Raw genomic sequence first — 23,930 nt, forward strand, 5'->3', positions numbered from 1 at the left:
ACTCGTCGTTTAACTCACATGTAGCAAAAAGAAACATTTTCCTGGGCTATTATCTGTTTCAAGTTAAGTTTCTCACTGAAATCAGACATTATTGTAAAAGAAAAATCTGTTTTTCTCACGTTTTCAGGATAAAAATTAATGATAAACGAGCAAAACTCACTGAAAAGTGCAAATAATGCCAATTTCTGTCCAAAAGTATGATAAAAGTAACTTTTTTAAATCAAATTCTGTATTTATCTACTTATTAATTCATTCATATTGGAAATTATTTACAATTAAAACCGAAAAAGTTGAGACAGTTTCAAATATGGAAAGAAAAATTTGTGATAAACGAGCAAAACTCACACAAAACTCACTGAAAAGTGCAAATAATGCCAATTTCTGTCCAAAAGTATGATAAAAGTAACTTTTTTAAATCAAATTCTGTATTTATCTATTTATTAATTCATTCATATTGGAAATTATTTACAATTAAAACCGAAAAAGAAGATAGTTCATGTTTTAACTCGTCCTTTAACTCACATGTAGCAAAAATAAACATATTTTCCTGAACAATCCTCCAAAAAACAGACTTTATCTGTTAAAACTGAGCGAGAAAAGGTCCAGAGAAGGGTTGAACACGTGTAAATTACAGGAAATTACAGCCCGAACACGTGTTTCATGTTAATAATTCTGTTCCAGGCTTTAGTTTAATATTAATGTTGTTATGTAAAGTAAAATAAATAATTAAAATGGTCGAGCAGAAGCTTCAGCTGCTGTTTTCTCTGATTCATTTGGCTCAGAAGCTGATTAAAAAGAGCTGCAGCTCATCGTTGAAGGTAAATTAAAGGAGTTATTTAATTATTTGTCTACTTACAGCCCTGTTACCACTCATTACAGATGCTACAGCTGCACTTATTTCATTCTTTGGTGGTTAAATCTCATCAGGATTCATTTTTAAATGCTTAATTTCACTTTAAAGCCTAATAGAAAACTTAAATTATTAACTTTAAGCTTGTATTTGGCCAAAAAGGCGACCAGAGATTTCAGATTAAGCATCAAATTGTTTAAATCCCCTTCTTATTTGTTAGTTATTTCATTATTTAATTTCATTATTTATTTATTTATTTCCTCAGCTGCAGTGTTTTGACTGTTTTGACCCAACCGAACACGTGAAACTCACTTCTTTGATGTAGGATTTATGTGGAAAATTCATCATAGATCAGCAGAATTTCCCAGTAAACTGAACTGGGAGGAACAAAAGCTCCTAAATGTGGATTTGTGACAAGGTGACAGACTCCTCTGGTCAGAATCTGGTGAATATATGCTTGTAAATTGTAAATAAAACCAAATTATGAGCTAAAAGAAGCTTTAAAAAGGGTAAAAAGCTGAAAGTCAGTGAGGTGAACTCTGTGCTAGTATTACCTCTGTGGCTTTGGCCTGCGATGAAAAGCTGCAGACATCCTCCAACGGTTTCCTCTTCTGCAGGACGCGGCGTTTAATGTTCAGGGTCTCTGCCTCTGAAAGATTCAGCCATCAAACACAGAGGGAAAGTTTACCAGCTTGAACTTCTGAGAGAAAGATTGTGATTCTTTGGGAGGTTTGGAATAAAGTTTGAAATCACACAGATTTGTTGGACATTGGACTCTTTTCTGCCAAAATGTTAAATTGAACAAAGCCGCGGGCCGAGGTTGAACTAATTAACCTTTTAATATGGAACCAAACAAGTTTTGATTTAACAATGAATACTGAACCAGCAAGGCTTCTATAACCTTAAAGTCCAGGCTGCGAAATTGAGTTGCTAATAATAATAAAAACATATCAATGGCATATTAAATTAAATTAAAATGAAAATTGAATGCCTCCTTTCTGTTTGCAGCCTTCTGATTTATGTCAAAATTAGCTTCTTTCACAGGCTAATAAATGTGAAAATAAAATAACATAAACCTCTTTTCATCTCCTTTACTTTCTGGCTCCTTTGAGCTGTGTCCAGGTCCTTATATTTGTCCTGGTGTTTCGTTTCATAGTGTCGGCTAATATTATATCCTTAGTTTCTCCTTAGTTTCTCCTTAGTTTCTCCTTAGTTTCTCCTTAGTTTCTCCTTAGTTACTCCTTAGTTACTCCTTAGTTACTCCTTAGTTACTCCTTAGTTACTCCTTAGTTACTCCTTAGTTACTCCTTAGTTACTCCTTAGTTACTCCTTAGTTACTCCTTAGTTACTCCTTAGTTACTCCTTAGTTACTCCTTAGTTACTCCTTAGTTTCTCCTTAGTTTCTCCTTAGTTTCTCCTTAGTTTCTCCTTAGTTTCTCCTTAGTTTCTCCTTAGTTACTCCTTAGTTACTCCTTAGTTACTCCTTAGTTACTCCTTAGTTACTCCTTAGTTACTCCTTAGTTACTCCTTAGTTACTCCTTAGTTACTCCTTAGTTACTGACGCGTTGGCTCCACAAACAAGACAAACAGGTCTGTATTTTACATAAACAGATATTCTGTCTCCCACCTGTCCAGAAAAGTTCTATTTTCTGCCTTTTTTTGGCCATTTTTTGGTAGGTAACAGTGACAGCTGTGGTTTGAGGTCGAAGTGTGGTCTGGGGGAGAGGCGGGGGGCACAAGAAGACCGCTAGCATAGATGCTACTGACTCAGAGGAGCGGGCGTTTCTGCCTCTGTTCTAATTGACGCGCCAAAACAACCGCAAAGCATTATGGGATTTGTAGTATAAGCGGTGAATGCGGGGTTACAGCCGTATAATACTGGCGGACAGCTCTAATATTAATTTGAAATTGCTTCGCGGGCCAGAGTTTGACACCTATGTTCTAGTCTGTTAATAACTTCTGAACCAACCGCATTCTTTCCCTCCAAAATGAGCCCCACGACACCTCAGAATGACTTTGAGAAGTCCGGCTCCAACTCTACCTGGAATCTCTGGGCAGGTGAGGATGATGCTGTCCACTTCTACAGCCTGTGGAGTGGTGGAGAAGTCGCTTCTGCAGCGGGAGAAAAGGAAAGGAAGCTTTGATCAGAGAAGCTCATCCAACAGTCTGACTTTCACTAAACTGGGTCAGCGCTTTAAGGCAAGGCGAGTTTATTTTATAGAGCAATTCAACAACAAGGTGATTCAAAGTGCTTCACTGAGACATTAAAACAGAGGAAATAAAAAGCAGGATTTAACATTTAAACAAAAGAAAGAAATAAGAAGAATAGATAAAATCAGGAGTTAAAATATGATTCCGTTTTGAAACTCAAGCTTATTCAAATGCAGCTGAAAACAGATGGAACTGGACTTAAATCCTGAGAGTTTCAGCTGATCTGAGGCTTTCTGGGAGTTTGTTCCAGACATGTGGAGCATAGAAGCTGAATGCAGCTTCTCCAGGTCTGGTTCTGACTCTGGGAACTGATAAAGAACCGGATCCAGATGACCTGAGGGGTCTGGGAGGTTCATAGTGGGTCAGGAGGTCACTGATGTATTTTGGACCATTCAGAGCTTTATAGACCAGCATCAGAACTTTAAAGTCTATCCTCTGATGGACCAGCATCAGAACCTTAAAGTCTATCCTCTGATGGACCAGGATCAGAACTTTAAAGTCTATCCTCTGATGGACCAGCATCAGAGCTTTAAAGTCTATCCTCTGATGGACCGGCATCAGAACCTTAAAGTCTATCCTCTGATGGACCGGCATCAGAACTTTAAAGTCTATCCTCTGATGGACCGGCATCAGAACTTTAAAGTCTATCCTCTGATGGACCGGCATCAGAATTTTAAAGTCTATCCTCTGATGGACCGGCATCAGAACTTTAAAGTCTATCCTCTGATGGACCGGCATCAGAACTTTAAAGTCTATCCTCTGATGGACCGGCATCAGAACTTTAAAGTCTATCCTCTGATGGACCGGCATCAGAACTTTAAAGTCTATCCTCTGATGGACCGGCAGCAGAACTTTAAAGTCTATCCTCTGATGGACCGGCATCAGAACTTTAAAGTCTATCCTCTGATGGACCGGCATCAGAACTTTAAAGTCTATCCTCTGATGGACCGGCATCAGAACTTTAAAGTCTATCCTCTGATGGACCGGCATCAGAACTTTAAAGTCTATCCTCTGATGGACCGGCATCAGAACTTTAAAGTCTATCCTCTGATGGACCAGCATCAGAACCTTAAAGTCTATCCTCTGATGGACCGGCATCAGAACCTTAAAGTCTATCCTCTGATGGACCGGCATCAGAACTTTAAAGTCTATCCTCTGATGGACCGGCATCAGAACCTTAAAGTCTATCCTCTGATGGACCGGCAGCCGGTGGAAAGACCTCACAGCTGGACTGATCTGGTCCACTTCTTTGGTCTCAGTAGGACTCCAGCAGCTGAGTTCTGGATGAGCTGCAGGTGTCTGACTGACTTTTTAAAGATGCTTTTACAATAATCAACAACAGTTTTAAAGAGAGACTAAAGTACCGGAGCAGCTGGTAAGATCCTGACGGACAGCTGCTCCAAAAGGCCGACAGAGGAGCTCAAACTAAACATGGCCGACAGTTTAGCACCAGCCCGGGTGCCGGACCCGGTCCAGTTTTAAAACAGGCACGATTGTGCACTAATGACGAAGCAAATATCTCTGGAGCAGGACACAGGCTTCAGGGTTTTTTTGTCCAACATGGAGCAACATCTGCGGTTCTGCAGCCCCGGTTCGAGCAGCTGTTCCCAAAATGAAGAATCTTCAGATTATCCAAACAAAAAGAGCTCTGATTGCTGTCAGAACCTGACCCAAACCGTGCTGCAGGGCAGCAGATAACGGTTTTAAACATGTTAAAGAAAAGAAACCAGGAACACAGCAGAATGTGCTGCAGTCTGTTAAAGATTCACTCAGGTGATGTGGCCGGATCAAAGTCTTTCCCTCAGATGGAGGCTGCTGGAAAATGAAAAACAACTCACTAATGTGGCCGAATGACTCGAATCTGAGCCCACGAAAGCATAATTCTGTGCTTTTCTTTAGTTTCTCATGTTTAAATCACACAGATTCGTCAAACATTGGACTCTTTTCTGTCCACAGAGTAAAACATAATGAATGTTTGGATTTAAATCACTTATTTAGGTTCAGAAACATTGTTTTGAGTCAAATGTAACCCTTCCTGAAAGCTTTAAAGTGTCCTGATCAATAGTTCTGCAGCTTTCTGAAACCTTTAAAGTGTCCTGATCAACAGTTCTGCAGCTTTCTGTAACCTTTAAAGTGTCCTGATCAATAGTTCTGCAGCTTTCTGAAACCTTTAAAGTGTCCTGATCAACAGTTCTGCAGCTTTCTGAAACCTTTAAAGTGTCCTGATCAACAGTTCTGTAGCTTTCTGTAACCTTTAAAGTGTCCTGATCAACAGTTCTGCAGCTTTCTGAAACCTTTAAAGTGTCCTGATCAACAGTTCTGCAGCTTTCTGAAACCTTTAAAGTGTCCTGATCAACAGTTCTGCAGCTTTCTGAAACCTTTAAAGTGTCCTGATCAATAGTTCTGCAGCTTTCTGAAACCTTTAAAGTGTCCTGATCAACAGTTCTGCAGCTTTCTGAAACCTTTAAAGTGTCCTGATCAACAGTTCTGCAGCTTTCTGAAACCTTTAAAGTGTCCTGATCAACAGTTCTGCAGCTTTCTGAAACCTTTAAAGTGTCCTGATCAATAGTTCTGCAGCTTTCTGAAACCTTTAAAGTGTCCTGATCAACAGTTCTGCAGCTTTCTGTAACCTTTAAAGTGTCCTGATCAACAGTTCTGCAGCTTTCTGTAACCTTTAAAGTGTCCTGATCAACAGTTCTGCAGCTTTCTGTAACCTTTAAAGTGTCCTGATCAACAGTTCTGCAGCTTTCTGAAACCTTTAAAGTGTCCTGATCAATAGTTCTGCAGCTTTCTGAAACCTTTAAAGTGTCCTGATCAACAGTTCTGCAGCTTTCTGAAACCTTTAAAGTGTCCTGATCAACAGTTCTGCAGCTTTCTGAACCCTTTAAAGTGTCCTGATCAACAGTTCTGCAGCTTTCTGAAGCTCTTTCAGTTTTTCTTTGGACATTTTCTGCTTTTTCCCCTCATCTTCAGTCCTTGTTCCTGAGCATTTCTTTGTTAAGCCACTTAACTCTGAGCTATGAAGCATTCAGGCAGAAAAAAGGCTCCTAACTCAAGGGATGAACCAGTGTTGTGTCGACACAGAACAGACAACTTAGCAAAGAAGCCATTTAAAACTGGATCTTTAGGCACTTTAGACACATCATTTGTTCCCATTTCTTTAGCTGCATCTATGAAAAACAGCAAAGAAAACACAGTTTGACAGACAGAAAATAGGATTTCTGCAGCAACAAGGTGATTCCCAAAGAGCTATTAGCTGAAAACTTGGCATATCTCAGCATGGTGTGCAGTGTGTCCTTAAAACATTTGAGGAAACTGGACATTTTCTCCAAAACAAACTGGGCTGCTGCTCAGACTCGGCCCGTCTCACCTTTGGACCGACTTCCTCGGGGCCGAGGGCACCTGTGCGTGCTGAAAGTGGCGTCCTTGTAAAACAAGTCCCTGTGAATTTGAAGGACTGAGGATCAAATAGTTGGTTTTGTTGTGCATGTGGGAGGATGTTGGTCCTGTGAGCGGCACCTCGCTGTAAGACAGGAAGGCGACAGCAAGTCAAACTGGGGTCAAACTGGGGTCAAACACACAGAAACACACCTGAAGTCTGAAGCTCCGCTGCTGGCGCTTGGTGCCGAGCCGCCAAACTAAAGGAAACTTCTCTAAATGTTCTCGTTTTTCATCCTCATCTTAAACGGTCAGCATCAAGCATTTTCTGTACCCGCTTCCTCCAGTTCAGGGGTCATGGGAACCTATCCCAGGCGGGTCTACTTACAGCCCTGTTACCACTCATTACAGATGCTACAGCTGCACTTATTTCATTCTTTGGTGGTTAAATCTCATCAGGATTCATTTTTAAATTCTTAATTTCACTTTAAAGCCTAATAGCAAACTTAAATTATTAACTTTAAGCTTGTATTTGGCCAAAAAGGCGACCAGAGATTTCAGATTAAGCATCAAATTGTTTAAATCCCCTTCTTATTTGTTAGTTATTTAATTATTTGTCGGCTTCCTCAGCTGCAGTGTTCACCTTTTCACGTGAAACTCACTTCTTTGATGTAGGATTTATGTGGAAAATTCATCATAGATCTGCAGAATTTCCCAGTAAACTAAACTGGGAGGAACAAAAGCTCCTAAATGTGGATTTGTGACAAGGTGACAGACTCCTCTGGTCAGAATCCGGTGAATATATGCTTGTAAATTGCAAGAAAAACCAAATTATGAGCTTAAAAGAAGCTTAAAGGGTAAAAAGGGTTAATAGCAAACTTAAATTATTAACTTTAAGCTTGTATTTGGTCAAAAAGGCGACAAATTGTCAAATTGTTTAAATCCCCTTCTTATTTGTTAGTTATTTAATTATTTGCCGGCTTCCTCAGCTGCAGTGTTTTGACTGTTTTGACCCAACCGAACACGTGAAACTCACTTATTTGATGTAGGATTTATGTGGAAAATTAATCACAGATCTGCAGAATTTCCCAGTAAACTAAACTGGGAGGAACAAAAGCTCCTAAATGTGGATTTGTGACAAGGTGACAGACTCCTCTGGTCAGAATCCGGTGAATATATGCTTGTAAGTTGCAAGAAAAACCAAATTATGAGCTTAAAAGAAGCTTAAAGGGTAAAAAGGGTTAATAGCAAACTTAAATTATTAACTTTAAGCTTGTATTTGGTCAAAAAGGCGACCAGAGATTTCAGATTAAGTATCAAATTGTTCACTAAACCTCCTAAAATAACCCCACAGCCATGAAGCAGCACCGTTCTCAGGGAAAAACAGGGATAAAAAGCACATTTCGTACCCAAGCCTTTTGGGAGCCAGCTTGCCGAGGGGTCTCATGTGATTGTTTGAGCGGTTTTCATACGTTCTCAAGGTGTCGGAGGGAGCGAAGTGCCTAAAAGACGGAGACTGGAGACACAGCAAACACACGTTAACAAAGAGAGGAGTCATCAGTCAGAGGAAACAAACAAGAACCAGACATGCAGAGAGGTCAGTGAGGGGCTGGTTTTAGGTCTAAGCTCTCAGCTTTAAATGGGATCCTGAGGTTCGCTGCAGCAGCCGCTGATACCCATCAAACTTTAAACTTAAGACCGTTCATTCTGACAGAAACTGCCCTGAAAGATCTGCTGCGGTCACAATATTAACGTCACCATGGAAACCTGGAGACGAATGTGTCTCAGCCATTAAAGTCTTATGGTTTTAGCCTCACGATGTTCCCTGTTGTGTTGGAATGAAACGGCAGCTTAACGTCTCGGGATGGGAAATCGGCGCCGTCTTCAGATCATTCGATCGCTGATGATTGATCCGATCGCCTGAGAGGGCGGTGACATCGCCCACAGCAATTTAGTGCCAAAAAAATAATGATAAATGGGCTATTTGGGCATATTTCAGGTTTTTTCCCCGGACCGAACGCAACCTATTTGCACAGTGTGCAAAAAACGTGTGAAATTTAACACATTTATAATTTAAAAATAAGGGATACGAGATCATCACCCGGCTAAAATCCCCCGAACCACCGCTGCAGCCGGATTGAGCAAGAATGCATCTCGGCAGCTTTTGCAAAATCAACCAAATACAAGAAAAGCAGCGAAAGCTGGACTCAGTGAAGGGCTCAGTGTGCAACAGCTGTTGCAAGATAACGGGGGAAGGAGTCAGTCCCACTTCAGACAGCTGAGAGAGACGTTTCCCAAAGGGCCCGGTACCCCACCAAAGGAAGGCGACCAGGAGGCATCCTGATCAGGTGCCCGGTACACCTCCAAAGGAAGGCGACCAGGAGGCATCCTGATCAGGTGCCCCTCCAAAGGAAGGTGACCAGGAGGCATCCTGATCAGGTGCCCCTCCAAAGGAAGGCGACCAGGAGGCATCCTGATCAGGTGCCCCTCCAAAGGAAGGCGACCAGGAGGCATCCTGATCAGGTGCCCCTCCAAAGGAAGGCGACCAGGAGGCATCCTGATCAGGTGCCCCTCCAAAGGAAGGCGACCAGGAGGCATCCTGATCAGGTGTCCGGTACACCTCCAAAGGAAGGCGACCAGGAGGCATCCTGATCAGGTGCCCGGTGCCCCTCCAAAGGAAGGCGACCAGGAGGCATCTTGATCAGGTGACCGGTACCCCTCCAAAGGAAGGCGACCAGGAGGCATCCTGATCAGGTGCCCGGTACCCCTCCAAAGGAAGGCGACCAGGAGGCATCCTGATCAGGTGCCCGGTACCCCTCCAAAGGAAGGCGACCAGGAGGCATCCTGATCAGGTGCCCGGTGCCCCTCCAAAGGAAGGCGACCAGGAGGCATCCTGATCAGGTGCCCGGTGCCCCTCCAAAGGAAGGCGACCAGGAGGCATCCTGATCAGGTGCCCGGTGCCCCTCCAAAGGAAGGCGACCAGGAGGCATCCTGATCAGGTGCCCGGTGCCCCTCCAAAGGAAGGCGACCAGGAGGCATCCTGATCAGGTGCCCGGTGCCCCTCCAAAGGAAGGCGACCAGGAGGCATCCTGATCAGGTGCCCGGTGCCCCTCCAAAGGAAGGCGACCAGGAGGCATCCTGATCAGGTGCCCGGTGCCCCTCCAAAGGAAGGCGACCAGGAGGCATCCTGATCAGGTGCCCGGTACCCCTCCAAAGGAAGGCGACCAGGAGGCATCCTGATCAGGTGTCCGGTACACCTCCAAAGGAAGGCGACCAGGAGGCGTCCTGATCAGGTGTCCGGTACCCCTCCAAAGGAAGGCAACCAGGAGGCGTCCTGATCAGGTGCCCGGTACCCCTCCAAAGGAAGGCGACCAGGAGGCATCCTGATCAGGTGCCCGGTACACCTCCAAAGGAAGGCGACCAGGAGGCATCCTGATCAGGTGCCCGGTGCACCTCCAAAGGAAGGTGACCAGGAGGCATCCTGATCAGGTGCCCGGTACCCCTCCAAAGGAAGGCGACCAGGAGGCATCCTGATCAGGTGTCCGGTGCACCTCCAAAGGAAGGCGACCAGGAGGCATCCTGATCAGGTGTCTCGTGCCCCTCCAAAGGAAGGCGACCAGGAGGCATCCTGATCAGGTACCCGGTGCCACTCCAAAGGAAGGCCACCAGGAGGCATCCTGATCAGGTTCCCGGTGCCCCTCCAAAGGAAGGCGACCAGGAGGCATCCTGATCAGGTGCCCGGTACCCCTCCAAAGGAAGGCGACCAGGAGGCATCCTGATCAGGTGCCCGGTACACCTCCAAAGGAAGGCGACCAGGAGGCATCCTGATCAGGTGCCCGGTACCCCTCCAAAGGAAGGCGACCAGGAGGCATCCTGATCGGGTGCCCGGTACACCTCCAAAGGAAGGCGACAAGGAGGCATCCTGATCAGGTGCCCGGTTACCCTCCAAAGGAAGGCGACCAGGAGGCGTCCTGATCAGGTGCCCAGTGCACTTCCAAAGGAAGGCGACCAGGAGGCATCCTGATCAGGTGCCCGGTACCCCTCCGGAAGGCGACCAGGAGGCATCCTGATCAGGTGCCCGGTACCCCTCCAAAGGAAGGCGACCAGGAGGCATCCTGATCAGGTGCCCGGTACCCCTCCAAAGGAAGGCGACCAGGAGGCATCCTGATCAGGTGCCCGGTACCCCTCCAAAGGAAGGCGACCAGGAGGCATCCTGATCAGGTGCCCGGTGCCCCTCCAAAGGAAGGCGACCAGGAGGCATCCTGATCAGGTGCCCGGTACACCTCCAAAGGAAGGCGACCAGGAGGCATCCTGATCAGGTGCCCGGTGCACCTCCAAAGGAAGGCCACCAGGAGGCATCCTGATCAGGTGTCCGGTGCACCTCCAAAGGAAGGCGACCAGGAGGCATCCTGATCAGGTGTCCGGTACCCCTCCAAAGGAAGGCGACCAGGAGGCATCCTAATCAGGTGTCCGGTACACCTCAACTGGCTCCTCTCAACTCTTTTAATGGCTGAGCTCCTCCGGCAAAGGTTTTGTATGAGCTTTGAATAGTAAAAAGGTATGAAAAGCTTCTGATTGACCAATAAAGTCCTGATAAAGTGCAATAAAGAGCGTAGGTCCTGGTGAGGTCATCGGACATCTTCTGTTGAGCACTTCCTGGTTGAATACAGATGTTCTGACAGCTCAGATCAGGGTAAGTGAACCGAATCCAGCAGTCTGAAACTTACGGTTTTATTCCTGAATTCGTACAGAAGTCTTACGTAAAAATGACTGATTTCAAACAGGTTCCCCTATGGGTCAAAGGTCAAGTCTTGTTCTGTCGTGAGCTGGAGTGTGGACGCAGTTCTGGGCAACAAACCCAGAAAAGCCCGAGTCTCTGCTGCTGTTTGGGACTGGTTTGGTTCTCCAGAGTCAGGCCTGTTTAATCTAATTTGTTCTCATCTTTCCAGACCGGCCTGAACAGTAACAGACCCCCACATGACTCCCAGAACACCCTTCAGACCGCCGTCGGATTTACCTTTTTCTCCTCCGGGGAGGTCGGCTGCTGCCGGTCCATCTCCTCCACGCTCACCACGTTCGCACTGAGAGCACAACAAAGACTGTGGTCAGAATCTTTACTGCATTTGACTCTCCTGGTGATTTTATTTGTGGGTTTAATCGCTGTGACTGTGGGCTGCATCCCCTTTATTCCCAGCTACAGGCTCCGATTGGTCCATGAAGGCAGCAACTAGAGTCTAGACTTATTTTTCTGTTCTGTACACCTTTGTTTACAGTCACTAAAGCTGGAAAATCAATAAAAGACAGAGCTAGAAGACAAATAACCAAATAACCAAATAACGTGGATAAAATCTGCTGATTTCGGTTGATTAAAACTGTAATTAATGAACTAGCTTTGGCATGCAGGTGGTATTCTTTTATCTTATCCTGGTGATTCATCTTCCATCTCAGCTGATTCTTCACTCCAGCCCTTACAGATGCTAATGGGTAAGAAATGAGGAGGGCCTTTGGCATGCAGAGAGGTCTAAATGAGCGCTGAACTAACAGAGTTTATCGTGAGAGACGAGAATAACCTGCTGCTCACTGGGGCCGTTTTCTATGTGTGATGCAGTGCAGCTGGTGGTGCTGAAAGTGAAGGCCGGAGAAGGTGCTTACTCATGTCTCCTTTCCTCTTCACTGTCACCAGGAAGAGAAAAGCTCCAGCTGTGCTTGTACCCTCCATCCCGCCTGGTCTCTGATCTATCCAGCGCTTGAATAATAAACCAGACTCACATCAGTGCAGGGACACAACACCAAGACACAGGCATCGGCTGAAAGGCCGCATTTTCAGGGCCCGTCATTTCAACTGGATGCTGAGAGAAGGTGAGAAGCAGAGAGGCTGCATCTGCAAAAGCATCATTGTTCAGATAACATCATCACACTCAGAGAGGTTTTAATCTGAAGTTTTAAGAATCGGGAAGGATCACGGTTTATGACATCATCTGTAGCCCCCACTGGATTCTAATGGGGCTGGATAATTTAGTGGTATGATTGCCACCTTCCATGTGGGAGACCTGGGTTCAAATCCCCTGCATGAAAGGTATTACCTCCAGTAGGGGTCCTTAGGCAAGACCCCCTTATCCTACCTGCCTACCTGTGAGTCGCTTTGGATAAAAGCGTCTGCTAAATGCATAAACAGAAACATTATGAGTGTTCACAGACTCCTGCAGCACCTTCTGCAGGCTTTAATCGTGTTCTTTTTTAAGAATGGGCTTCTCTTCACACGTCCGTTTTTAAATGATCCGATTATTTCCGTCCTCGCTGCATGAAGCCGACCCGTGTGCTGGATCTCAGAGGTCAGAACGACAGGCTTACAGGCCTGTGATAAACGCACAGTTTCATCATTTCTACGCTCTTTCAGACTCGATTAAATACCTCAAGCATAAATGCAAATGTGCAGTTTCTGCTCGGCTGAAGCCAGCAGGACTGGAACTGTAACCTACTGTTGGGACCTTCGTTCTCAGCAGGCTGAACTCGAGCTTCTTTTACAGTCGCTGTGACGATGGATCGGTTCCATTTTCGGATCTGGCTGAAGGCGGCCTTTAAAAGGGGAACTCCGGTGTTTTTAAACCTTATTTCTGGCCTGAAATACGTTCATCTGCTCACCGAGAACAGTTTGGTGAAAGTCGGCGTCCTTCGGAAGATATTTAGATATAGCTAATATACAGATATGACTCCTCTCTTTGATCTGTACAGATATACAGCTATAGGAGAGCTAACGGAGGGATTTCTACACAGGCACTCTACTGGGACCACTTCATCCACACGCCCCCCTGCAGCTCAGTTTATTCACTCCGTGCTCTGTGACAGTCGGCTAACTTCACACAGTTTGCTGCTGATAGTTTTGTGCAACATGGCAGGATATTTATCAGATTTATGTAGAAATCCCTCCGTTAGCTCTCCTATAGCTGCAAGTAGCCACATAACAGCAGCTATGAGCTAACAGAGCTATAGCACACGTTCATTCATTCATTCTTCTTAAAGTATTGGTGAAATAAAGACAGATAATGCCTTATTTAGAGGCTGCATCCTCTAAGCCCCGTTCACTCCGTTATATGGATCTCCAGTTATCTAAATATCTTCCATATAATAAGGCATTATCTGTCTTTATTTCACCAATACTTTAAGAAGAATGAATGAATGAACCTGTGCTATAGCTCTGTTAGCTCAGAGCTGCTGTTATGTGGCTACTTGCAGCTAAAGGAGAGCTAACGGAGGGATTTCTACATAAATCTGATAAATATCCTGCCATGTTGCACAAAACTATCAGCAGCAAACTCTGTGTGAAGTTAGCCGACTGTCACAGAGCACGGAGTGAATAAACTGTGCTGCAGGGGGGCGTGTGGATGAAGTGGTCCCAGTAGAGTGCCTGTGTAGAAATCCCTCCGTTAGCTCTCCTATAGCTGCAAGTAGCCACATAACAGAGCTATGAGCTAACAGAGCTATGAGCTAACAGAGCTATAGCACACGTTCATTCATTCATTCTTCTTAAAGTATTGGTGAAATAAAGACAGATAATGCCTTATTTAGAGGCTGCATCCTCTAAGCCCCGTTCACTCCGTTATATGGATCTCCAGTTATCTAAATATCTTCCGAAGGACGCCGACTTTCACCAAACTGTTCTCTGTGAGCAGATGAACGGATTTCATGCCAGAAATAAGGTTTAAAAACACCGGAGTTCCCCTTTAAAAGGTTACGGTGTGATGGTGATAAACTGTTTACAGTATTTTCTAACTCTGAAAGGTTGATATCAGCCCAGCCTTACAGAGGATGCTTTAGTTGTGCATGTTTAGGTTAGAGAATGGACTTAATGTGAAAAGGAAAGAGCCAACAGAGCACGATGGGTCAGTTAATACTGACTGCATCGCTATAAGCTGCAGGGTCAAGTTTCTCATAATATACAGCATCAAAAAGGATATTTATGAGAAAGCTTGTGGTCAAATCCTTCTATGAGCTCCTTCCTCTCATCTCCTGCGTAAATAACGGTTTCTGTGTCGGTACAACATGCATTTATCCCCTGGGGGATGGATATTTTTATGAATTTAATGTGTTTTGGCGTGTTTTTGTTCATTTTTCTGTTCTCTGCGTATACTTGCAGGGTCCCCTGTTTGATAAAGAAGGAAAAATAGGTAAAAAAGTCCCAACAGACGCGAGCAGATGGAGAAACCAGTCAACAACATCTACAATAAGGAGGGAAAACATCTGCCGTCTGTTTTTGAGCTCCGAGCTGCTTCCCGTTTCCTCCCAAACATCAACCGAACCTTTTCAGCTGGCTGTGAATCGAAAAGTTTGCTTCACGGAGCCAGAAAAGCACGAGCAGCTGATCGATTCTCTCAGAAAGTAATCACCTCTGCAGACCGAGGCCTGCAGTGAACTCACCCACCTCCCGAACATAATCACGTTAATGCACGTCATCCATCTGGCTGCAAGCCCAGCAGGTAAACAGCACTTAAACCCCCATCCAGCTGCACTCAGTTTCCTTCAGTTCAAACAGCCACGAGGCGAAAATGCAGCCCTTAAAAGCCTTTTCTGCCCCCCCCTCAAACCAAATTCTCTGCTTCAAGGCCTGTCGTCCTCCCAGGCTCGAACAAAACGCCTCCAGAGACAAGAAGTCTGATCACTGATGGAAAACCACCTTTCTTTTCATTTAAAACAGCAGGAAATACAACAGATTGTGCTTCTGGGGCTCCTCTGGCTCAGTCATCTGGTTCAATCCTGCACAGACCTGATGGAGCCCGAAACAACGATAGAAATAACCCGAAACAACCACTTCTTCGCCTCATTTTCCTGCTGACGTACTCCCAAAACATGAAAGGCACCATTTAGATTCCCACTGAGCTTCATGATGTATCCAAACAGACATTTTCTCTCACACCGGCGGCCACAACTGGAGCTGAACCTCAGCCCTGGGACACGAAGCCAGGCTCAGGATGCTTTGTGACATCACCGCGGCTGGTGTCCATTCACAGCGTTTCTCAGCTGCTTTGAGTAAAAGTGTTCGATGAATCAGTCAAAGTTCAGACAGATTCACCCACAAGTATTTACAGGGTTTGTTTTGGTCTTTAAATTAAATCTTTATGGCTTGGATTCAGGTCTCAGGCAAGCTGAACCGATCCGGACAGCATGATGATGTATAATAAGCATCAAAAAGCCTGAGCAGAGGGTCAAACTCCTCTTCATTCACCCTAAGAAAGGATGGAAAGAGCGATATCTGCCATTTATTAGGCTCAACAGCATTTTAAGTGAATGGGGTGTGATGGAATAGTCTGTTTGAGTCACAGTTTTCTCACAACAAGCTGCATCACCTTCATGATTGTTATGAGAGTGCCAGCTGATGATCTGAAACAGGGAAAATATCGCTTTCAACATGAGGAAAAGGGTTTAAATCATCAGAAAACAGCAGGTTTCACTGCAGAACCTGCACCAGATCTCCACAGGTTCCCTCTAAAGTTACTGACTGGAACCAGAAACAGCAGCTGCAGCCCAGTTGGGCTAAAACACCTTAAATTTGTGCACGTTTGTGGGTCTGCTGCAGTGTTATGAGCCCCTATGAGCTCCCTGTGCTTTACCAAAGTGTTTCTGCTGCATCTCTGGAGGCCCACTGTGTCCTCAGCGGTCCTCCATGTTCATATTTAACCTGAAATAATCCATCGGTTCTTGCAGGTTTTCATCACTTCACGGACAAACAAATCAAATTTCTAAAAGAAAACGAGCTCCAGCTGCTAAACTGAAGAGCTGTATGGGGTCATATTGAGTCTAATTCAGATATTTTGTGTGTTTATTGCTCACATATGTTGGTTTTATGTCATTTTATTCGCAATAAATCAGAATATCTCACCTGTTCTGAGCTTATTTCTGAAGGTCCGGTTGCTTCTTTGTCTCCTGAGACCTGGCAACGCTGATTTAAAATGTACAAATTTTGATTTCTTTATACTTTGAGAGTCACCTGCAACAAACTGCAGGCGTGTTAAAGTCCTGCTGAACTGTGCCATTGAGCAAGGCAGCGATGTGATGACTTATTTAAACCAGGCAGGTATTTTTCTCCCTGTGAGGAGGCAGCAGGCTGATTTTAATGTTGTTTTTATAGATTATGCTCAAGTTTCTAAGCACACAAGCCTGTAAATGAACAAAAACTAGCTCTGGGATTGAAAGCATGTTCATTACCAACACAGAAACAACAATAAACGCTGTGACTATTTCCATGTTTCACCCTTAATGCTAGCTGCTGGGGGGGTGTTAGCATCCCAGTTAGCGGAGCACAGCAGCCGTCCGGGTGTCACCTTAAATAATCCACGTTTGTGTGCTCGTTAAATGAGAGTTTGAGCCATTTTTGTGCCGAGCAACGTGTTGTTGTGGCTGGCAGCCTTGCAGAAGCAGGAAGGCCCGTCTTTGCTACGGCTACATCCAGCTCTCACATTGCAAACTCAGCTAACGGCAGCGCTAACGGGGCTAGCTCAAGCTAGGAAGCCCAGATTCCTGTTAAAACCCACCGGACCGGACCTCCCCGCCGGTGCCTTGTCTTCCAATCCAGGCCCACATGTTCGGGCCTGGAGGGGGGAGAAGACCGGCCAGAAAGCGCCTCCTTCCCCCACCCTGAATGAGAGAATGAGAGGGTTGTAGCAGTGCGAGGCTAGCTAACGTTAGCCGTGGATACACACATATTTTGGACCGTTTAGGTCTGACACCAGGGACCCAGAATGAGTCCCAGCCGGCAGAAACCCGGAGGCTGAGTGCGGGTAAAATGTCTGTTGGTGCACAGCGGAGTGTCACGGCTTACCTTCAAGGAAAAAGCTTCTATTGTGGGCCATGTTTATGCCATGATCCGCTTCACATAATAGTACTGCTCATCAACTCCTCGGGACAGCAGCTCGGCGTTGGAGCTGCTTTCTAACTGCTGCTTCTGCCCGTCGAGAGGAAAGTTGGGAGCTGAACTCGCATCTCTGCCGGAAGCTTTCCTCACCGGCTTCAAAATGAAAGTCTTCGCGTTTTAATCAGGCAAAACATCTTATTTCCCCACATGAAGAATGTTGTAAACATCATTATGTTCTCTGTAGAATTTTTAAGGTAATAAATTATCCTTTCTAAGGATGATGTCATCGATTTGTCATTATTATTCCAAGCTTTGGCTTTATTTCAGTTATATCTAACTCATTTAATCTGTCCCTTCTTTATTTACACCACCGGCTTCAAAATGAAAGTCTTCGCGTTTAAATCAGGCAAAAGTCCGCTTTAACATCTTATTTCCCCACATGAAGAATGTTGCAGAATTTTTAAGGTAATAAATTATCCTTTCTAATGATGATGTCATCGATTTGTGACATATTTTGTGATAATTATGACAAGCTTTGGCTTTATTTAAATTATATCTAACTCATTTAATCTGTCCTTTCTTTATTTACACCACCGGCTTCAAAATGAAAGTCTTCGCGTTTAAATCAGGCAAAAGTCCGCTTTAACATCTTATTTCCCCACATGAAGAATGTTGTAAACATCATTAAGTTCTCTGTAGACTTTTTAAGGTAATAAATGATCCTTTCTAAGGATGATGTCATCGATTTGTGATAATTATTACTAGCTTTGGCTTTATTTCAGTTATATCTAACTCATTTAATCTGTCGCTTCTTTATTTAAACCACCGGCTGAAATGAGGATTTTATTTGCTATTTGTGGACACTCTTGGAAAAGAGGTTAAATAAAGGTTAAATTAAAGAATGTGATATATTTTGTGCTATATGTCACCTATTTAGCAGTATCTGGCTCAGGAATGACCCAAAAAAGCAGGTATATAGGTGTTGTTAAATGGGTTTAGGGCTAAAAAAGGAAGTTATAATAATTATGTGTCCAATTAAATGCTATTTAAATGTAAAATTTCACCCAAATTGACCCAAAATGATGTGAAAAATTGTACTTCTTTACAGGTAACACCTAAACATGTGCAACCAAGCAGCGAGCCACGGAAACCTGAAGATATATAATCATGGGATTAGATTTATTTCTTTAAGGACTGGCTTTAGTCCATTAGTCTAAATCAGATCTCTTGTGTTTGGAGAATTTGATTCATATTACAGGTCATTTAACAGCGAGTTTAAATCAAATCTGAAGTCTTTCCAGATAGAGAGAAAGTTCACCCTGCATCTGTGGTTTCTTTGAGTTGGGATTTATCATTTATAGATTATTTTTATGAGGCTGATGGCACACATAACTCTCCAAGTTACTTTTTCAATGATTAACATTTTTCTGTCATTCAAACGATGAGAAAAAGTAAAAAGAACAACTTATAAATAGTTTTAATCTGACTTTTCGTGGCTTTCTTCATGGAAGCAGGTCACAGAAATGATGTAATTCTGCATTTTTCAGCAGTTTGGTTTGTGATAAAGTTTGTATATTTATATATTTATGATGCAGGATATTTTCTGAGATGAAAACGTTGAGCTTTCATAACGAATAAATTAAACTTTCTTACACAACCCGTTTCCTGGCAGCGACTTTAGTCTTTTGGTTCGTGTGAAGTCTTTAAAAAACTGCTCCAAGTTAATATCCAAAGTCTTTCCATTTCAAGTTTCCAGTCCAAGTTCAAAATCTCCTCTTTGACTCCCAAACAAGTCGATCAGCTTCTGGCTCATCAATGCTTTATTAGAATTACGAAAGCAGGACAGCAGGGCTTCACCTTCCCACCGCTTTCTGTTGAAATAACCTATGATCACGTGCTTTTAGGTGTGGATTAAACAAAGATTCAAAGGTCTGGATGCAGCACTTTTTGAGTTAAACATACATTAATAAAGTCATAAAGTATCATAAAGTAAAGTAAAATAAAGTTAGGCTCATGGACAGACAATTTCATCACATTTTAGATGCAAACAGGATATATTTTATGAGTCTTTGTGATCTGAAATGAGCCTTAAAAAGTCTAATTAATCAATTATTATGACAAGTGAATGCAGACAATATGAAGGTTATCTTACTTAAAACTTAAAACAGCTCAATAACTGCTGGATTTATCATAAAAATGTCATTTATTCATCATATACATGTTCAAAAATGTTCACTTTATATATCATGAAGGTCCTTAATTCATTTATCAATTCCAGCTGATCAGTAATCTTATTATCAATGACAATTTTGATCGTTGTTTTCACTCTTATTGTAAAGCAAACCGATTTAATTTGTTCAAACACAAAGTTATAACTGTTAATTACACCGAATGTAAAGAGCGACACACATTCTGAGAGTATTAATATGTTTAGACAAGAGTTTAATTTATTTACATTTATCATATTTAACTTCCATCTTCATGTTTAACAACGTTTCCCTCCATGCTGTGCTCCTATTGGTTGATTTGCAGACTTGAGTCAGAGCCACAGACTTACCGCAGGGTGGCCATCCTTCAGGATTCGTTCCCATCTTTTTTTCATCTTTAGGCGACCAAAGGTCCACACTGGACCTGTGATGGACCTGTGAGGACCTGTGAGGACCTGTGATGGACCTGTGATGGACCTGTGAGGACCTGTGAGGACCTGTGATGGACCTGTGAGGACCTGTGGGGCCCTGTGAGGACCTGTGAGGACCTGTGAGGACCTGTGAGGACCTGTGAGGACCTGTGAGGACCTGTGATGGACCTGTGATGGACCTGTGAGGACCTGTGAGGACCTGTGAGGACCTGTGAGGACCTGTGATGGACCTGTGGGGACCTGTGAGGACCTGTGAGGACCTGTGATGGACCTGTGATGGACCTGTGATGGACCTGTGATGGACCTGTGAGGACCTGTGGGGCCCTGTGATGGACCTGTGATGGACCTGTGATGGATCTGTGATGGACCTGTGGGGACCTGTGAGGACCTGTGAGGACCTGTGAGGACCTGTGATGGACCTGTGATGGACCTGTGATGGACGTGTGAGGACGTGTGGGGCCCTGTGATGGACCTGTGGGGACCTGTGAGGACCTGTGAGGACCTGTGATGGACCTGTGATGGACCTGTGATGGACCTGTGAGGACCTGTGGGGCCCTGTGATGGACCTGTGATGGATCTGTGAGGACCTATGAGGACCTGTGGGGCCCTGTGATGGACCTGTGAGGACCTGTGAGGACCTGTGATGGACCTGTGATGGACCTGTGGGGACCTATGAGGACCTGTGTGGACCTGTGAGGACCTGTGAGGACCTGTGAGGACCTGTGATGGACCTGTGAGGACCTGTGAGGACCTGTGATGGACCTGTGAGGACCTGTGATGGACCTGTGATGGACCTGTGATGGACCTGTGAGGACCTGTGATGGACCTGTGGGGACCTGTGATGGACCTGTGAGGACCTGTGATGGACCTGTGGGGACCTGGGTGGACCTGTGAGGACCTGTGATGGACCTGTGATGGACCTGTGAAGTCCTGTGAGGACCTGTGAGGACCTGTGAGGACCTGTGAGGACCTGTGATGGACCTGTGATGGACCTGTGGGGACCTGTGATGGACCTGTGATGGACCTGTGAGGTCCTGTGAGGACCTGTGGGGACCTGTGATGTTCCTGTGATGGACCTGTGATGGACCTGTGAGGACCTGTGTGGACCTGTGAGGACCTGTGAGGACCTGTGGGGACCTGTGATGGACCTGTGAGGACCTGTGAGGACCTGTGATGGACCTGTGATGGACCTGTGAGGACCTGTGATGGACCTGGGTGGACCAGTGAGGACCTGTGAGGACCTGTGAGGACCTGTGAGGACCTGGGTGGACCTGTGAGGACCTGTGAGGACCTGTGAGGACCTGTGAGGACCTGTGAGGACCTGTGTGGACCTGTGAGGACCTGTGATGGACCTGTGATGGACCTGTGATGGACCTGTGTGGACCTGGGTGGACCTGTGATGGACCTGTGATGGACCTGTGATGGACCTGTGAGGACCTGTGAGGACCTGTGAGGACCTGTGTGGACCTGTGTGGACCTGTGAGGACCTGTGAGGACCTGTGTGGACCTGTGATGGACCTGTGATGGACCTGTGATGGACCTGTGAGGACCTGTGAGGACCTGTGTGGACCTGTGAGGACCTGTGATGGACCTGTGAGGACCTGTGTGGACCTGTGATGGACCTGTGATGGACCTGTGAGGACCTGTGAGGACCTGTGATGGACCTGTGATGGACCTGTGATGGACCTGTGAGGACCTGTGAGGACCTGTGAGGACCTGTGATGGACCTGTGATGGACCTGTGATGGATCTGTGAGGACCTGTGATGGATCTGTGATGGATCTGTGAGGACCTGTGATGGACCTGTGATGGACCTGTGATGGATCTGTGAGGACCTGTGATGGATCTGTGATGGACCTGTGATGGACCTGTGAGGACCTGTGAGGACCTGTGATGGATCTGTGATGGACCTGTGATGGATCTGTGATGGACCTGTGAGGACCTGTGAGGACCTGTGATGGATCTGTGATGGACCTGTGAGGACCTGTGATGGACCTGTGATGGACCTGTGATGGACCTGTGAAGGACCTGTGAGGACCTGTGAGGACCTGTGAGGACCTGTGAGGACCTGTGATGGACCTGTGAGGACCTGTGAGGACCTGTGACGACCTGTGTGGACCTGTGAGGACCTGTGAGGACCTGTGGGGACCTGTGATGGACCTGTGAGGACCTGTGAGGACCTGTGATGGACCTGTGATGGACCTGTGAGGACCTGTGATGGACCTGGGTGGACCAGTGAGGACCTGTGAGGACCTGTGAGGACCTGTGAGGACCTGGGTGGACCTGTGAGGACCTGTGAGGACCTGTGAGGACCTGTGAGGACCTGTGTGGACCTGTGAGGACCTGTGATGGACCTGTGATGGACCTGTGATGGACCTGTGATGGACCTGTGTGGACCTGGGTGGACCTGTGAGGACCTGTGATGGACCTGTGATGGACCTGTGATGGACCTGTGATGGACCTGTGAGGACCTGTGAGGACCTGTGAGGACCTGTGTGGACCTGTGTGGACCTGTGAGGACCTGTGAGGACCTGTGTGGACCTGTGATGGACCTGTGATGGACCTGTGATGGACCTGTGAGGACCTGTGAGGACCTGTGAGGACCTGTGTGGACCTGTGAGGACCTGTGATGGACCTGTGAGGACCTGTGTGGACCTGTGATGGACCTGTGATGGACCTGTGAGGACCTGTGAGGACCTGTGATGGACCTGTGATGGACCTGTGATGGACCTGTGAGGACCTGTGAGGACCTGTGAGGACCTGTGATGGACCTGTGATGGACCTGTGAGGACCTGTGATGGATCTGTGATGGATCTGTGAGGACCTGTGATGGATCTGTGAGGACCTGTGATGGATCTGTGATGGATCTGTGAGGACCTGTGATGGACCTGTGATGGACCTGTGATGGATCTGTGAGGACCTGTGATGGATCTGTGATGGACCTGTGATGGACCTGTGAGGACCTGTGAGGACCTGTGATGGATCTGTGATGGACCTGTGATGGATCTGTGATGGACCTGTGAGGACCTGTGAGGACCTGTGATGGATCTGTGATGGACCTGTGAGGACCTGTGAGGACCTGTGATGGACCTGTGAGGACCTGTGAGGACCTGTGAGGACCTGTGATGGACCTGTGTGGACCTGTGAGGACCTGTGAGGACCTGTGAGGACCTGTGAGGACCTGTGAGGACCTGTGATGGACCTGTGTGGACCTGTGAGGACCTGTGATGGACCTGTGAGGACCTGTGAGGACCTGTGAGGACCTGTGATGGACCTGTGTGGACCTGTGGGGACCTATGAGGACCTGTGTGGACCTGTGATGGACCTGTGATGGACCTGTGATGGACCTGTGATGGACCTGTGATGGACCTGTGAGGACCTGTGAGGACCTGTGAGGACCTGTGATGGACCTGTGTGGACCTGTGAGGACCTGTGATGGACCTGTGAGGACCTGTGAGGACCTGTGAGGACCTGTGATGGACCTGTGATGGACCTGTATGGACCTGTGTGGACCTGTGAGGACCTGTGATGGACCTGTGGGGACCTGTGATGGACCTGTGAGGACCTGTGAGGACCTGTGATGGACCTGTGATGGACCTGTGAGGACCTGTGAGGACCTGTGATGGACCTGTGAGGACCTGTGAGGACCTGTGATGGACCTATGAGGACCTGTGAGGACCTGTGAGGACCTGTGATGGACCTGTGTGGACCTGTGAGGACCTGTGATGGACCTGTGATGGACCTGTGATGGACCTGTGATGGACCTGTGAGGACCTGTGAGGACCTGTGAGGACCTGTGATGGACCTGTGAGGACCTGTGAGGACCTGTGAGGACCTGTGATGGACCTGTGTGGACCTGTGAGGACCTGTGATGGACCTGTGGGGACCTGTGATGGACCTGTGATGGACCTGTGAGGACCTGTGAGGACCTGTGATGGACCTGTGATGGATCTGTGAGGACCTGTGAGGACCTGTGATGGACCTGTGATGGACCTGTGTGGACCTGTG

At 46.1% G+C, this 23,930-nt stretch overlaps 1 protein-coding gene across 2 annotated transcripts in view; it reads right to left on the reverse strand.

The window, feature by feature from the left end:
* The window catches only part of senp6a (SUMO specific peptidase 6a), a 37,506-nt gene extending 20,121 nt beyond the window's left edge, over positions 1–17,385 (reverse strand). The window contains exons 1-7 of one of the 2 annotated variants that reach the window (XM_072361737.1): positions 17,253–17,385; positions 12,092–12,185; positions 11,457–11,520; positions 7,849–7,955; positions 6,432–6,584; positions 2,892–2,962; positions 1,405–1,499 (exon numbers count right to left, since the gene is read on the reverse strand). In XM_072361737.1, coding sequence (XP_072217838.1) covers positions 1,405–1,499; positions 2,892–2,962; positions 6,432–6,584; positions 7,849–7,955; positions 11,457–11,520; positions 12,092–12,185; positions 17,253–17,283 — 615 coding nt within the window. In that variant the 5' untranslated portion in view covers positions 17,284–17,385. The remainder of the gene's footprint in view (positions 1–1,404; positions 1,500–2,891; positions 2,963–6,431; positions 6,585–7,848; positions 7,956–11,456; positions 11,521–12,091; positions 12,186–17,252) is intronic. The other variant, XM_072361738.1, reaches the window with a different exon arrangement.
* Positions 17,386–23,930: the final 6,545 nt, after the last annotated feature.

The sequence above is a fragment of the Leuresthes tenuis genome, unplaced genomic scaffold, assembly GCF_036924035.1.
Source record: "Leuresthes tenuis unplaced genomic scaffold, fLeuTen1.0.hap1 SCAF_13, whole genome shotgun sequence".
Lineage (NCBI taxonomy): Eukaryota > Metazoa > Chordata > Actinopteri > Atheriniformes > Atherinopsidae > Leuresthes > Leuresthes tenuis.